The sequence below is a fragment of the Belonocnema kinseyi genome, chromosome 2 (genome assembly GCF_010883055.1).
Source record: "Belonocnema kinseyi isolate 2016_QV_RU_SX_M_011 chromosome 2, B_treatae_v1, whole genome shotgun sequence".
In the NCBI taxonomy this organism is placed as follows: Eukaryota; Metazoa; Arthropoda; class Insecta; order Hymenoptera; family Cynipidae; genus Belonocnema; species Belonocnema kinseyi.
Window position 1 is genome coordinate 156300478 of NC_046658.1, and position 14029 is coordinate 156314506.

General features: G+C 28.7%; 1 protein-coding gene across 1 annotated transcript in view; it reads right to left on the reverse strand.

Moving 5' to 3' along the window:
* Positions 1–4247: 4247 nt before the first annotated feature.
* LOC117183032 (homeobox protein unplugged) overlaps positions 4248–14029 on the reverse strand; it is a 32754-nt gene continuing 22972 nt past the window's right edge. The window contains exon 4 of the mRNA XM_033376176.1: positions 4248–4882. Coding sequence (XP_033232067.1) covers positions 4248–4882 — 635 coding nt within the window. The remainder of the gene's footprint in view (positions 4883–14029) is intronic.

Below are 14029 nucleotides of genomic sequence, written 5' to 3' on the forward strand. Positions count from 1 at the left end.
TTTTTAACGCAGCTTATGAACGGCCCCTTATTGTTTTCATATCACTGACAACATCTCTTATCAATCTAACTTTCTGAAATTGCTTGTGGTTAAATTTAAATCCGCTTAGAGACGATTATGTGATATATCATGGATACAAATACAAAGCCATGGGCGCGGCAATTCACTGAATATGTATTCGGCATTTCACCCTTTGTTCGTCGACGCGACTCTCTATGGAGTACATGTTTCCTCGATTAATCTGTCGCTCGTTAAATTCGTCTAATCTCATTCTGTCGAAAATAATCACTGACGATTACTGCTTCAGCATCTTCCTTATTTGGCAAATCTTTGTGTCTGTTAATTAAAGGCGATCAAGAATTTTGACGAAATACTCGTTATGTATTCGTGCCACTTAAACAAATAAATAATTTCAAAAACTTGCGCATATCTACACACTCAGAAAACAATTCTTTCGATCCAGACAATCTACTTCGAAGCGGCCATTCCATACCGCTCCTAAGTCCAAGTCTACATCGTTTATTACATGTAAATACACCCAGAATTTTTATTTATTTAAGTAATATTTTTTGTAACCATTGCGCTCTAATTTAAAGTAAAACAGTCCAGTTGAGTTTCTTCGATTTAAAAAAAAAACGCGACAGCCGGACCATAACTCGAGTGCTGTAGACTTTTTTCGAATCGAACAAAATATTTATGGCTTGAATAAATTGTGCTTGAATCGAACAAACCCGACAGCCAGACTATAACTCGAGTTCTATCTCGTTTTATTCGATTTAAACAAAATCCCTTTAATTCGAACCAATTTTGTTTAAATCGAACAAATCTGGCTGCCTGACCATAACTCCAGTACTTTCGAGTTTCTTTGATTCGAACAAAATTTATTTGACTCGAAAAAATTTTACTTGAGTCGAACAAACGCGACAGCCGGGCCATAACTCGAGTGCTTTAGACTTTTTAGGATCGAAAAAAAATTCTATGACATGAATCGATTTGGTTTGAATTGAACAAACCTAACAGCTAGGCCATAGATCGAGTGCTATTGATTTTTGTCCTATTTCAACAATACTCCTTTAATTCAAACCAATTTTGTGTGAATTGAAGAACCCGGTAGCCAGAACATAACTCGGATGCTCTCGAGTTTCTTCGATTCAAACAAAATTTATTTGACACGAATAAACTTTACCTTTATCGAACTAACGCGACAGCCGGACCATAATTCGAGTGCTGTAGACTTTTTCGAATCAAATAAAATTTCTATGACTTGAATAAATTTTGTTTGGATCGAACAAACTTAGTGCTGCATTTCGATACAAGAACTTAACATATTTCTATTGGTCTCAGTTATTTTCGAAACATATTCTAAAAGCAACTTCTCGTGCACCTGCTGGAGATTTAAGGCAAGAAAATATCAGCACAAAAGTATTTATTTTTCCATTTTAATATTTTAAAATATATGAGAATTCAATTATTTTGGTAACAATTTTAAATATTTGGTAAAATTCAATTTTCTGTTGAGATTTCAACAATTTGATTGAAAATATTGTTTTCAAAAATTATTCATTAGATTTTATTCAAACAAAAATTTATCAATACTATTTTTGGTAGAAAAGGTATCCTTTGGTTGAAAATTCAACAATTTTGGTAGAAGTTCTAACAATTTCGTAATATATTTAATTTTATGTTGAGAATTCAACAATTTGATTAAAAAAATATATTTTTAAATTATTATTTTTTTAAAGTGAAACTTTAACTATCCTATTTTTGGTTGAAAATTCATTCTTTTTGGTTGAAAATTCGTCTTTTTGGCTCGAAAATTTCACTAATTTGTTTCTAGTAGAAAGTTGTACTATTTGGCTAAAAATTAAATTTTCTGTTGAAAATTTAACAATTTGATTGAGAAAATATATTTCTAATTAAGTTTTTATTATTTATTACTATCATGTATTATTTATTTATTTTTATTTTATTTCTGACAGAAAGTTCAACTATTTCGTCAAAAATTCAATTTTCTGTTGAGAATTCAACAATTTTATTGAAAAAATTTTTTTAAATTAATTTTTTAATGAAAATTTAAGGTACATATTTTTGGTTGGAAATTCTTCTTCCTGGCTCGAAAATGGAACTATTTCGTTTCTAGTAGAAAGTTCAACTATTTGGTTAAAAATTAAATTTTCTGTTGAAAATTCAACAATTTGATAGAACATTTTTTTTCTTTTTAATTAAGTTTTTTTTAAACTGAAAATGTAACTGTCCTATTTTTGATTGGAAAATAGTTTTTCGGGATTAAAAATTTAACTATATTATTTCTGACAGAAAGTTTAACTATTTCGTTAAAAATTTAATTTTATGTTGACAATTCAACAATTTTATTGAAAAAATTGTATTTATTATTATTTTTTAACTGCAAATTGAGGTTTCTTATTTTTGGTTGAAAATTTGACTTTCTGGCTTGAAAATTCAACTATTTTGGTAAGATTTTCAACTATTTGGGTAAAAATTAGATTTTCTGTTGAGTATTCAACAATTTGATTCAATAAATTGTTTTTTTTTTAGTTGAAAACTCATTTTTTTAACAGAAAGTTTAGGTATCCCATTTTTATTTAAAATTCATCCTTTTCATTTGAAATTTCAACTATTTCAGTAGAAAGTTCAATTATTTATTTAAAAATTAAATTTTCTGTTCGGAATTCAACAGTTTGTTAAAAAATTTTATTTATTAATTTTTTTTAAGTGACAATTTAATGATTCAAATTTTGTTTAAAAATTCATCTTCTTTGGTTTATAATTCAACTGCTTTGTTTCTGGTAGAAAGTTGAAATGTTTGTTTAAAGAGTAAATTTTGTGTTGGGAAATCAACAATTTGATTGAAAATATTGCTGTTTTTTATAGAAAATTAATTTTTTTTAACTGAAAATTTATATATTCTATTTTTGGTTGAAAATTCATCGTTTCGATTTGAAAATTTAACTATTTGTATTTGTATGGCAAAAATGTCAATTATAAATAATAAAAGAAAGTGACATCAGTGTTAGAATGTCAATTGAATAAGACGAGGCGATATTAGACTATCATAATGGCAAAACGCGATTAACTATATAATCAATCGATTCTCGTATCGTCTGGCTCGAATGCAGCACTAAATAAACCTGACAGACCATAACTCGAGGGCTGCCGAGTTATTTTTCGATTTAAACAAAATTCCTTTAATTCACACCAAATTTGTTTCAATCGAAAAAATCCAAAAGCCGGACCATAACTCGAGTGGTGTTGAGTTATTTTTCAATTCAAACGAAATCCCTTCAATTCAACCCAATTTGGTTTAAATCGAACGAGCCCGACAAACGCACCATAACTCGAGTGCTCTCGAGTTGTTTTTCGAGTAAAAAAAATCTCTTTAATTCAAACGAATTTTATATTAATCGAATAATCTCGATAGGCGGACCATAACTCGAGTGCTGTCGAGTTATTTTTCGAATTAAACAAAATCCCTTCAATCTAAACCAATTTTATTTGAATCGAACAATCTCGAGAGCCGGACCATAACTCGATTGCTGTCGAGTTGTTGTTCAAATTAAACAAAATTCCTTTAATTGAAACCAATTTTGTTTGAATAAAAAAAAACTCGACAGCCAGACCATAACTCGAGTGCTATCGAGTTATTTTTCGATTTAAACAAAATCCCTTTAATTCACACCAAGTTTGTTTCAATCCAAAAAATCCAAAAGCCGGACCATAACTCGAGTGCTGTTGAGTTATTTTTCAATTTAAACGAAATCCCTTCAATTCAAACCAATTTGGTTTAAATCGAACAAACCCGACCGACGCACCATAACTCGAGTGCTGTCGAGTTGTTTTTCGATTTAAAAAAAAATCCCCTCAATTCAAACCAATTTTATATGAATCGAACAATTTCGAAAGCCGAAACATAACTCGAGTGCTGTCGAGTTTTTTCGATTCAAAGAAAATTCCTTTGTATAAACCAATTTTATTCGAATCGAAGAAACTTCCACTGAAAGACCTTGACCAAAATTGAGTGTATTTTTCCGAATGATAATGAACTCTTACAGCGAGACAACTTACATGTCCCGGAATGGCCGGAATGGAAACGACAATCCTCGGAAGATCAGGCTCGACAGTCCGACCCGAACTCGAGTGCTCACAATTTTGTTTTAACCGAAGAAACTTTTTTCGGTGTGCAGAATAATTAACTAAATTAATTGAAAATTTTACTCCATAACAATTGGCTACCTTGAAGAACTAGTATGCTGCGGCGCAGAAAAAGCTCTGAGTATGTTCGACCCAAGATTCAATGGTGAACCGGTCGTAATTGGTGAACTGGGAATCCTGACTGACAAGCCATTTCCGACACTTCCACCAAGTCCTGAAGAGTTGGTGAGACTTCCATTGCCATTAGGTGACCTTGACTGCGACTGAGGACACTTTTCTAAATGATGATGATGAGCTCTCACAGCGAGACGACTTACATGTACCGGAATCGGAACGACAATTCTCGAACCAGAGCTCGAGTGCTGTCCTCCTGAACTATGCCGATTGGTGGGGCCAGCACCCCCACTTGTGAGTCCAGCCTTAACCCTCTTCCATTTGGCTCGACGGTTTTGGAACCAAATTTTCACCTGAACTTCGGAGAGCTTGAGCGCATGCGCGATGTGAGAACGCTCGGTAAGACTTAGGTATTTTTTTGCGTGGAACTCGCGTTCGAGTTCGAGGAGTTGTTCGGAAGTAAAAGCTGTTCTTCGGCGACGCGCTTTGCTGGAACTTCCGGCAGCACTTGTTGCGGATGAACCTTGTCCGATACTTCCTGCCTCATTTAGGACACTTTCGTCCTCACTCTCGGCTGAAACTCGTCCGCTTTCGGACCCTGGAAAATTAATAATTTATTATTAATTAAGATGAACAATTATTTATAGACTTTAGACTGTGAGGGTATATTAAAAATCATACAAATTCAAATGCATTGGAATAAATAAGAAATTATGCAATTTTATCAGAAGTATGGTGCGGTCTAGGAGACCGCACGTCCACACGTACATACTAATTTGTCCCTTTTTGCTCAAATGAGAGATATTTGGGACAAATAGGACAAATTAAGGCAGACATATTAAATTGTGATGCTAACGTCAGCGGACTATTAAAACTAAAGCTACTTATAACGCCAGAATCGAGGAAGGTCAGGGAGGAGGTTTCCGGAAATCAGACAGAACCATGGTGCGGTCTGTGAAACCGCACGGCCATATTTAAAAGTTAAAAATTATATAAAATATATCAGTTGAAGACTCAAACTATGGACCAAGAATGTTCCAAATTTCGGACAAGATTTTTAAGAAAAATAAGAGGATCAATTCCTTGAAAATATAAAATTGTTGTGGGTACTGAATTAAATTAAATTTTAAAGGCTTTCAATTTGTAGTATTTAAAGTAAAATATTGAGTTTCCTACCAAATAAATGAATTTTTAACCATACCATTTAATTTTCAATTAAAAAGGTGAACTCTTTGACTAAGAAAATTCACTTTCTCAACAAACGAAAAAAAATAATGATAAAAAAATAACAAAAATATTCAACAAAATAGTTTAATTTCTGAATATTTGGGTGAATTTTGAACTATAATAATGAATATTTAACCAAAAAAATTATTTGTTCATAATAAAATTGCATTTTCAATTAAGAAAGATGACATTTTTATCAAATGAGATGAATTTAAAAAACAAAAACAAAAATTTTTTACAAAAAAAACTTTCTACCCAATTGTTGAATTTACCAGCCAAAAGAAAAAGTTTTTTGCAAAACAGATAAAGTTTAAACCCAAAAATATGCATCTTCAACAATAATGCTAATTTTCAACTAAGATGACAAATCGTTAACCCAAAAAACGATTTTTTAACTAAAAAAATTTATTTTGATAACAAAAAAGGCATTTTTTTATTAAAAAAATCAATTCTCGATAAAAGAACATGATTTTTCTACAAAAAAGTTAATTTTTAAGAAAATGGTTCAATTTTTAATGAAAGAAATAGATTTCAGAATGAGATGATGAATGCTTGAACAAGAAAAGTAAGTTTTTAACCAAAAAATTGTATCTTAAACCAAATAGATGATATTTCTACCAAAAAAAGATCAATTTTAAAACCAAGTAAACGAATTTTTTCGTAAACAATTGAATTTTCAAACCGAAAATATAAATTTTTAAACCGAAAATATAAATTTTCATCCGAAAAGTTAATTTTGAATCAAGTAATTTTTGAAAAATGCAAAGTTGTAGCCCAAAAATGCATTTATGGGCAATAAAATTAATTTTCAACAAAACAGCTAATTTTTAACAAAATACTTGAATTTTGAATTAAAGAGATATATTTTTAGTTAAAATGAGGAAATTCCTTCCCAAAGAGAAAATAAATAAAAATATGAATTTTTATCAAAAAGAAATTACTTTTTAAGCCAAAAAATGAATTTTCAAGAATGTTTAATCTAAATTAAATTATGAGAAATGTAAAAAAATTAAGTTTCAGCCAAATAATAAAATTTTAAGAACAAAAATAATTAAATTTCTGCTCAAAAATTAATTTTGAAACAAAAGAAAGAAATTTCACCAAACAATTAATCTTTAACCCGAAAGTATCAATTTTTATTCAGGAGTTTAATTTTCAAATAAAATGATAAATTCAAAAATAGGAACAAAAAAGGTCTATGTTCAATCAAAAAATTTTTTTTACTCATTTCGAAAAAGTTGTAGGGTGTCTAAAATGGTATAAAATAAGACATTTGAAGCGTCATCCCCACCCCTACCTAATACTTGAGCGCTCGTTCGGTTCTGCTTTCCGAGTCTCCATGTACATTGCACACTCTCAAAAGAATTTTTTTTTCTCTTATCATCTGGACAGTCTGGTAGGGCCCAGAAATTTTTGTTGTTTGAAATCCTTAAGAAAATAAGGGAGTTCAGCCTGCGTCTGGTCTGGGCCGGGCCAGCGCCTGAAGATTTTTCCACACGGGCCATTTTTGATATGGTATACTACTAATTTAATATATCCGACTAGTAAATCTGGATTAAAATTAAAAGCAAAAGTTCAAGCTTCATAGAGAGGAGAATAAAAATTTGTCCGCTATTACACGAAACTCTAATATGAAGCTCCAAAGGAAGGAGAACTGAAGGTTCGGTAAGCAGAACCGATCAAGCGCTTGGGCAGTAGGCAAGTAGTGGGGAGGACGCGCAGAAAACGCGAGGAAACTGAGAACGAAATTTGTTCTCTCTTCTGTCGCGCTTTCTGCGCGTCACCCCCACTCCAGTCTCTTTTTCGTCGCGTTTTCTGCTCGTCATCTCCACTCCTGACCTACTGCTCGAGCGCTCGTTCAATTCTGCTTTTCGAGGCTTCAATTCTCGTCTATTACAACAAATTCTGATGTGGTATACTACTAATTTGACAACATAGATTAGTTAGTTCTATTTTAATAAGATGTATGGAAAATTTCATTAGGTTCAATTTACAACTAGTATGTATTTAGATTGTTTAATTTATAATAAATAAATTTTCAACTATATACATTCTATCCATTTTCTTGTAATTTAATGAATGATTATTTAATCTTCTAGTTTATTTAATCAGCTTCAAATGTTAAAATAGAAAGATAAGTGACAAGCTAGGATTATTTAACATAGTTAAATTATTCATGCACTTAGTAAAACCACCTGTCGAAATTGAATATAATATTGTCGAGGTAAAATTAGCAATACATTATTGCAGATTCGTTAAACAGTGATGAGATGAAATATTTAAAAATGTCCTTATAAAAGTATCTGGTATGATTGCTATAAGTGGATCATTCACTAAATATGAATAACTTTATTTCTGTAAATGTGATAGAAGAAGAAAATTGAATGGAGAATTAAATGAATGCACTAATGAATTGACTAAGATGAGAATAGCAACAATAATCATTTGTAACTGCTGATAATTTCTGGATATTTATTTTATTCTCTCTAAGTGAATTATATATTCAAAACTGCCAAATCAGCTTTTCAATAATCAATCTTTCTGTCTTTGTAAAAAAATGAAGTTAAAGAAATGTATACTTTTAAAGAGAACGCATTTTCAAAAATATTAATAAATTTGTTACCAAGAGATCAATTTTCAACTAAAATAATAAATCCTCAACCGAAGAAATTAATTTTAATAAAGCAGTCTAACTTTAAGGAAAGTAGTTAAATTTTTTACTAGAAAAGCAAAATTTTTTTACGAAAAGAAATTAATGTTTAATAAATTCGCTACAAATTCTTCCAAGTATCTGAATTTTTTTTTTTTTAACCAGAAAGATTTTTTAATCAAGAAGGAAACAAGATTTTAACCAAATCGTGGAATTTTCTACAAACCAGATGAATTTTCAAACAATAGTTGAATTATTTTATACCAAAATAGTTGAATTTCCCCACTAAAAAGACGAATGTTCAACAAAAGAGTGACATTTTTATAAAAATAATTAAATTTTGAACCAAAAGGTTGCATTATTAAACAAAAAGATCAAATTTCGGTTAAAATAAATAAATTTTTAAGAAGAGAGTAGAATTTTTAACTATAAAACATCTTTTAATCAAGAAAGAGCAAACATTTTAATCAATTGATTGAATTTTTAACCAAACAAGATAACTTTTTTTTTAATTGATGCATTTTTATAAAAATAATAAATCTCCGACCAAAAAATTAATTTTTATCAAAGTATTTAAAAATTCTCCCAAGTATTCTTCCAATTCAATTTAACCAAATTATTCAATTTCTAATAAAAAAGTTAATTTTTAAGCAACTAGTTGAATTTTCAACCCAAAAAGATAATTTTCCAACAACACATTTGAAATTTCACCAAACAAGATCAAAATAATGAAATTTTCAACCTAACTTTTAACAAAAAAGTTAATTTTTTTACTAAATTGGCCAATTTTCAAGTAAAAAATGCGAGTTTTCTACAAACAAATTAAGTTTTTTGACATTTCAATATAAAAGATAATTTAAAATCAAATAGTTGAATAATCAACTAAAATGATAAATCTTTGACACAACAAGATTTTTATTTAAAATTAAACTATTTAGTTGAAAACTTGACTCATGGGTAGAATGTTGAACCTTTTAGTTGGATATTTATTAATATTTTTTTAATTAATCTTTTTACTTGAAAATTCATCTCTTTGTTCGAAAATTTAAAAATTTTTCTCAAAACTAGTTTTTTTAGTTCATAATTAGTATTTTCTTTACAAAAAATATAACTACTCTACTTTTTTTGAAAAATCATGTATTTTGCTAAAAATTCGTCTTTTCTGGTAGAAAATTACTTATTAGTTGGAAAATTCTTTCTGGTTAAAAATGCAATTTTTTGGTTGAAAGTTGAAAGTTTATCAGTCTGGGTTCAGAATTGGAAAAGTTTGTTGATAATATGTCTTTTTTTGTTGTTGAATTAAACTGTTCTGGATTTAAAATTAAAATTTTCTTCAATAAAAATTCGATTTTTTTGTAGAAAATTCGTATTTTCGGCTTAAAAGAAAAAAATTTTGTAGAAGATTTACATTTTTTGTAGAAAATGAAAGTGCTTGGTACAAAATTAAACTTTTTGAAACTCAAACTTAAACTATGAAAATTTAGAATATTTGTTTAAAAATTGAAGTATTCCGTTGGCAATTGGCTTTATTTCATTAAAAATTCCTTTTTTTTTATTTGAAAAAGTAGCTTTTGCATTAAAGGAAAAAATTTCCTTTTTAAGTTTAAAATCGAACTATTTGTTGGAAAATTCATTTATTTTGTTGACAATTCTTCGAGTTATGTAGAAAGTTAATATCGTTTGTTGAAAATGTATCATTTTGGTTAAAACTTCAAAATTTTTGTTATGACTTCGTCTTTTTAAGTTGAATTCAATTAGTTTTTTTTAATTAGTGTTTTAAACTGAAAATTGAACGATTCCATTTTTAGTTGAATACTTATATTTATTAGGTAATAATTCATTGTTCTTCTTAAAAATTCGTTTTAATTGATTTAACATCACCTTTCTTGTTAAAAATTCGTCTAATTGGCTAGAAAAATTATCTTACTTGTTGAAAATTCATTTATTGGGTTTATTAGTTTGATTAGCTTTTTTAACTGCAAATTTAAAGATTCCATTTTTGGTTAAAAAATGTATCGTTCTAGTGGAAATAACAAAGATTTGGTTGACATTTTTTTTTAGTTTGAAATTTATTTTTGTTTGAAATTGCCTTTCTGGTTAAAAATTCTTCTTTTTCGATTTGAAAGTCAACTGTTTTCTAAAAAATACAACTTTTTATCTTGAAAACTTCACTATTTTGTTCAAAATTTATATATTTCGTCGAGAATTTAACTATTTGATAAATTTGTGTTTTCAAATAAAAAATCTTATTTTAACAACTTCATTATTAAGCCCCGGAACTATCAGGTGAAAAACGCACCATTTCAATCATGGCAGTAGTCAGAATCTCACCAGAACAATTGGACCAGCAAGTTCTAGCCAGGGCCCTTTAAGGAACGCCTAAGTTGGTTTATTCCTTGTGTATAGCAAAACTATATTCGTCTATTCAGATCCCAATCTTGTATTTTAGCTAGGCTTTAGTTGGTTCCTAATTAAGAAAAAAGGACTGACAAGTTCTAGTCAGGGCGTTGAGTATTCTCTCACTAAAGAGTATACAGGCGAAAAGTGAAAGAGCATTCCCGTTGGGACCTCGTTAGAAGTTCTAGATATAGCCCGACTAAAACAGCGTTACAGAACTAGTCTGGCCCTCTCTATTTTTCTTGATCAGTGCCCGTTTAGAAGTAGGGAAAGCTAGCCGGGGCCCTTTCAAATCCTGATCGGAATGTCTAAACAAATAAGCGTCAATTGCATCAGAAGACATATTTGCAGAGTAAAACGATAGTTGAAATTCGATCAATTGAGGCTTAATATGTAAGAAATTATTTCTCTATGTATAGACAAATCTATGTCTTTGAAAGTGGTGAGACGGAAGTCGCTGGCCGCTATTAAATCGAACACCTCTGAATAAATGATAGTGCAAAAGTGCAATTATCTGGTTTCTCGGTATACAAAACGTGCCGTCGCGTCGTATCGCTCTCACGTTAAGTTAGTTATAATTGATTTTTACCCAGTTTTACCTTTAACTGATTAATATTCATCCATTATCTATTTCGAATCTTCTATCCTCCGATGTCAATCGATTAACTTCTTTTGTCTGCATGAGAATTAAACACGCGGATTCTATATTATAACACAAATTTTTATTCAGAAATACGATTTAGTAACTATTTCTATAAATTGAATCGACATAAAAATAATTTAAGTCTCTCTGTCTCTTATCAAATAACTAGTTATAAAAATATATACGGATTTATTCAACATTAAAGGGGTGTCGGAAAGTGTGAATATCTTAGTGGTAATAGTACCTGACCGGCATGGGTAATCAGTTTACGTAGGTTCGATTCCTACCGGATCTAATAAAAAAGAGGGTTTTTTTGCCAGTAAGCATTCCTGATATTTTTTATTACCAAAAAATTGACCAAATTAAAAAAAAAATTAATTTAATTTTGACATCGCTAATAAATCTCTAAGAATGTTTGCTCTCTTACCCAAAAAATTAATTTTTAATTTCAAAAAAGTAATTTTTAAGCCAAATCATTAATTTTCTCTAAAGCAATTGAATTTTGAACCAAAGAGATATATTTTGAACAAAAAATGTAATATTTAATATGTCAAGCAGAAAAGCTTTCTAGTTGATTTCACAAAATGAAATTAGGTCTATTCATGAAAAATGTTTAAAATGTGCATTTTTTTGGATTAAATTTTCCACAGGAAAGAATGAATTTTCAAAAAAATTATAATTTTCAACTTAACACAAATTTCAACAAAATATTTGAATTTTCAATTTAATAAGATAGCTTTTAACCTGCCCCATGCATCGCCCCCACTTCTCTGTTTTCTTACGATCCGGAGGGGAATTGTCGGTCAAACTAATCCAACAGATGGCGCCACCAACAGTAGGTCTGTCTTTTTCATTGAATTGCATTAAGAAATAACAAAAATAATTAAAAACTTGACGCTGTTTGAAAATAAACAAAATATATATATATATGAAAAAATAAGAGTAACTATTTCTAATTATTAAAAAAAAGAAATAGTCATAATAATATGCAGTTTAATATGAATAAGATTTAATTTTAAGATACATTTTGAAAGCAGTTCGAACTTCATATTTCTACGATTTATTTTGCTGATAATATTGATTTTATTAATTGTTCTAGTTAAAAAAAAAATTTATTGCTAAAATTATTAACGTAGCTAATGAAAAAATTATTTAAAACATATGCATGGTCAGAAGAATTAATAAAAAATATATCACTTATACCCAATATAAATATAATAATAATTAAAATATGTAAGACTACAACTTGAGTTGCAAAGTAAAGAATCTTTGTACCTTTAAAATCTTAACAATTTCAAGTTTTGAAGGAAATATTTGTAAATATTTAATTAAATTGAACCGAACGTCATATATACATTTATGTAGTTCAATAATTTATTTATTGTTGAATCTTGAAAGCTTTTTGCTCGCTGCATACAACCCCTAATAATTTTATTAAAAAATTTTAATTTAAAGGAGATTTTGAATTAAATTGTTAACAAACGTACTGTACTCATGACGCACAATTGGAGGAAATGCACTTTTGTCAGTCAAAACTGTTCAGAGCCTTCAATTCTTTGCGATTTTGAATTTTTTGTTTTAAATTAAAGATTATTAAATTCTATAGATCTTAACTTTACGAACTTTTGTCTTCTCTATTTTTTGTATTAATCATTTTACCACTCAAATCCATTTATCATCCATTTATTTGTTATAAACTAATTTTATGAACAAATTGGCCAATAATCTTATTATCGGTAAAAAAAAAATGTTTGGCTAAAAGTGCTTTACATTAATGTAGGAATGACATTTAATAACAAAAATACTTTAAAATTTTATAATAACCACTGTGATAAACAATTGTTGTGGCAAAATATTAGAATTTGAGATTTTTCAAATTATAATTTTCTTCAATGGTCAGAACGACTTCAGGTAATCCTTAAAATAAGAAATATTTAATAGTATTTGATCAAATTTAACAATTTAAAGTTTTGTAAACAAATTAGACAAAGAAGTTCAAAATTTTGGTCCTTTCGCATATACATTTTTTTCTGCACTGAAAATGTTTTAAACTGTTGGACGAATGACTGCAAATCACAAAAATATTTGAGAAGTTAAAAATAACCATTGTTATAAATAATTCTTGTAACAAAATATTCAAAGGTAAGGTTTTATCAAAATTTTTATTTTCTTTAGTTGCCAAAGGGCCAAAAGTTCCAATCTGTTTATCTAATTTGTTCAGAAAAATTAAAATTGTTATATTACATCTAATATGATTAAATATTTATTATTATAAGGAATACCTGAAGTCGTTCTGGCCATTGAAGGAAATTATAATTTCAAAAATCTCAAATTCTAATATTTTGCCAAAATAATTGTTTATCACAGTGGTTATTATAAACTCTTAAATTATTTTTGTTATTAAATGTCATTCGTATAATAATATGAAGCATTTTTAACAAAAACAAAAAAATTTTTACCGATAATAAGACTAATTGTATATATGATGTTCGGTTCAATTTAAATAAATATATACATTATATTAAATAATATTAAATCCATTTTCTCATTTATCAGACTTGTCATTGACTTTTTACCAAATAATTCCCTCCAAACATTTTAATTAAAATTACCATTAATTTTTAAAAACATTTTCTTCAAAACTCGAAATTGTTAAGATTTTGAAGGTACAAAGATTCTTGACTTTGCAACTCAAGTTGTAGTCTTACATATATATATATTTTTTTTTCTAATGTGTCCCCTAAGGGTTTACATTTTTCTTACACCTTCTCTATTCCTTTACACACCCTCCACACACTTACTTGGTGGTGAAAGGGGGACCTACAGTT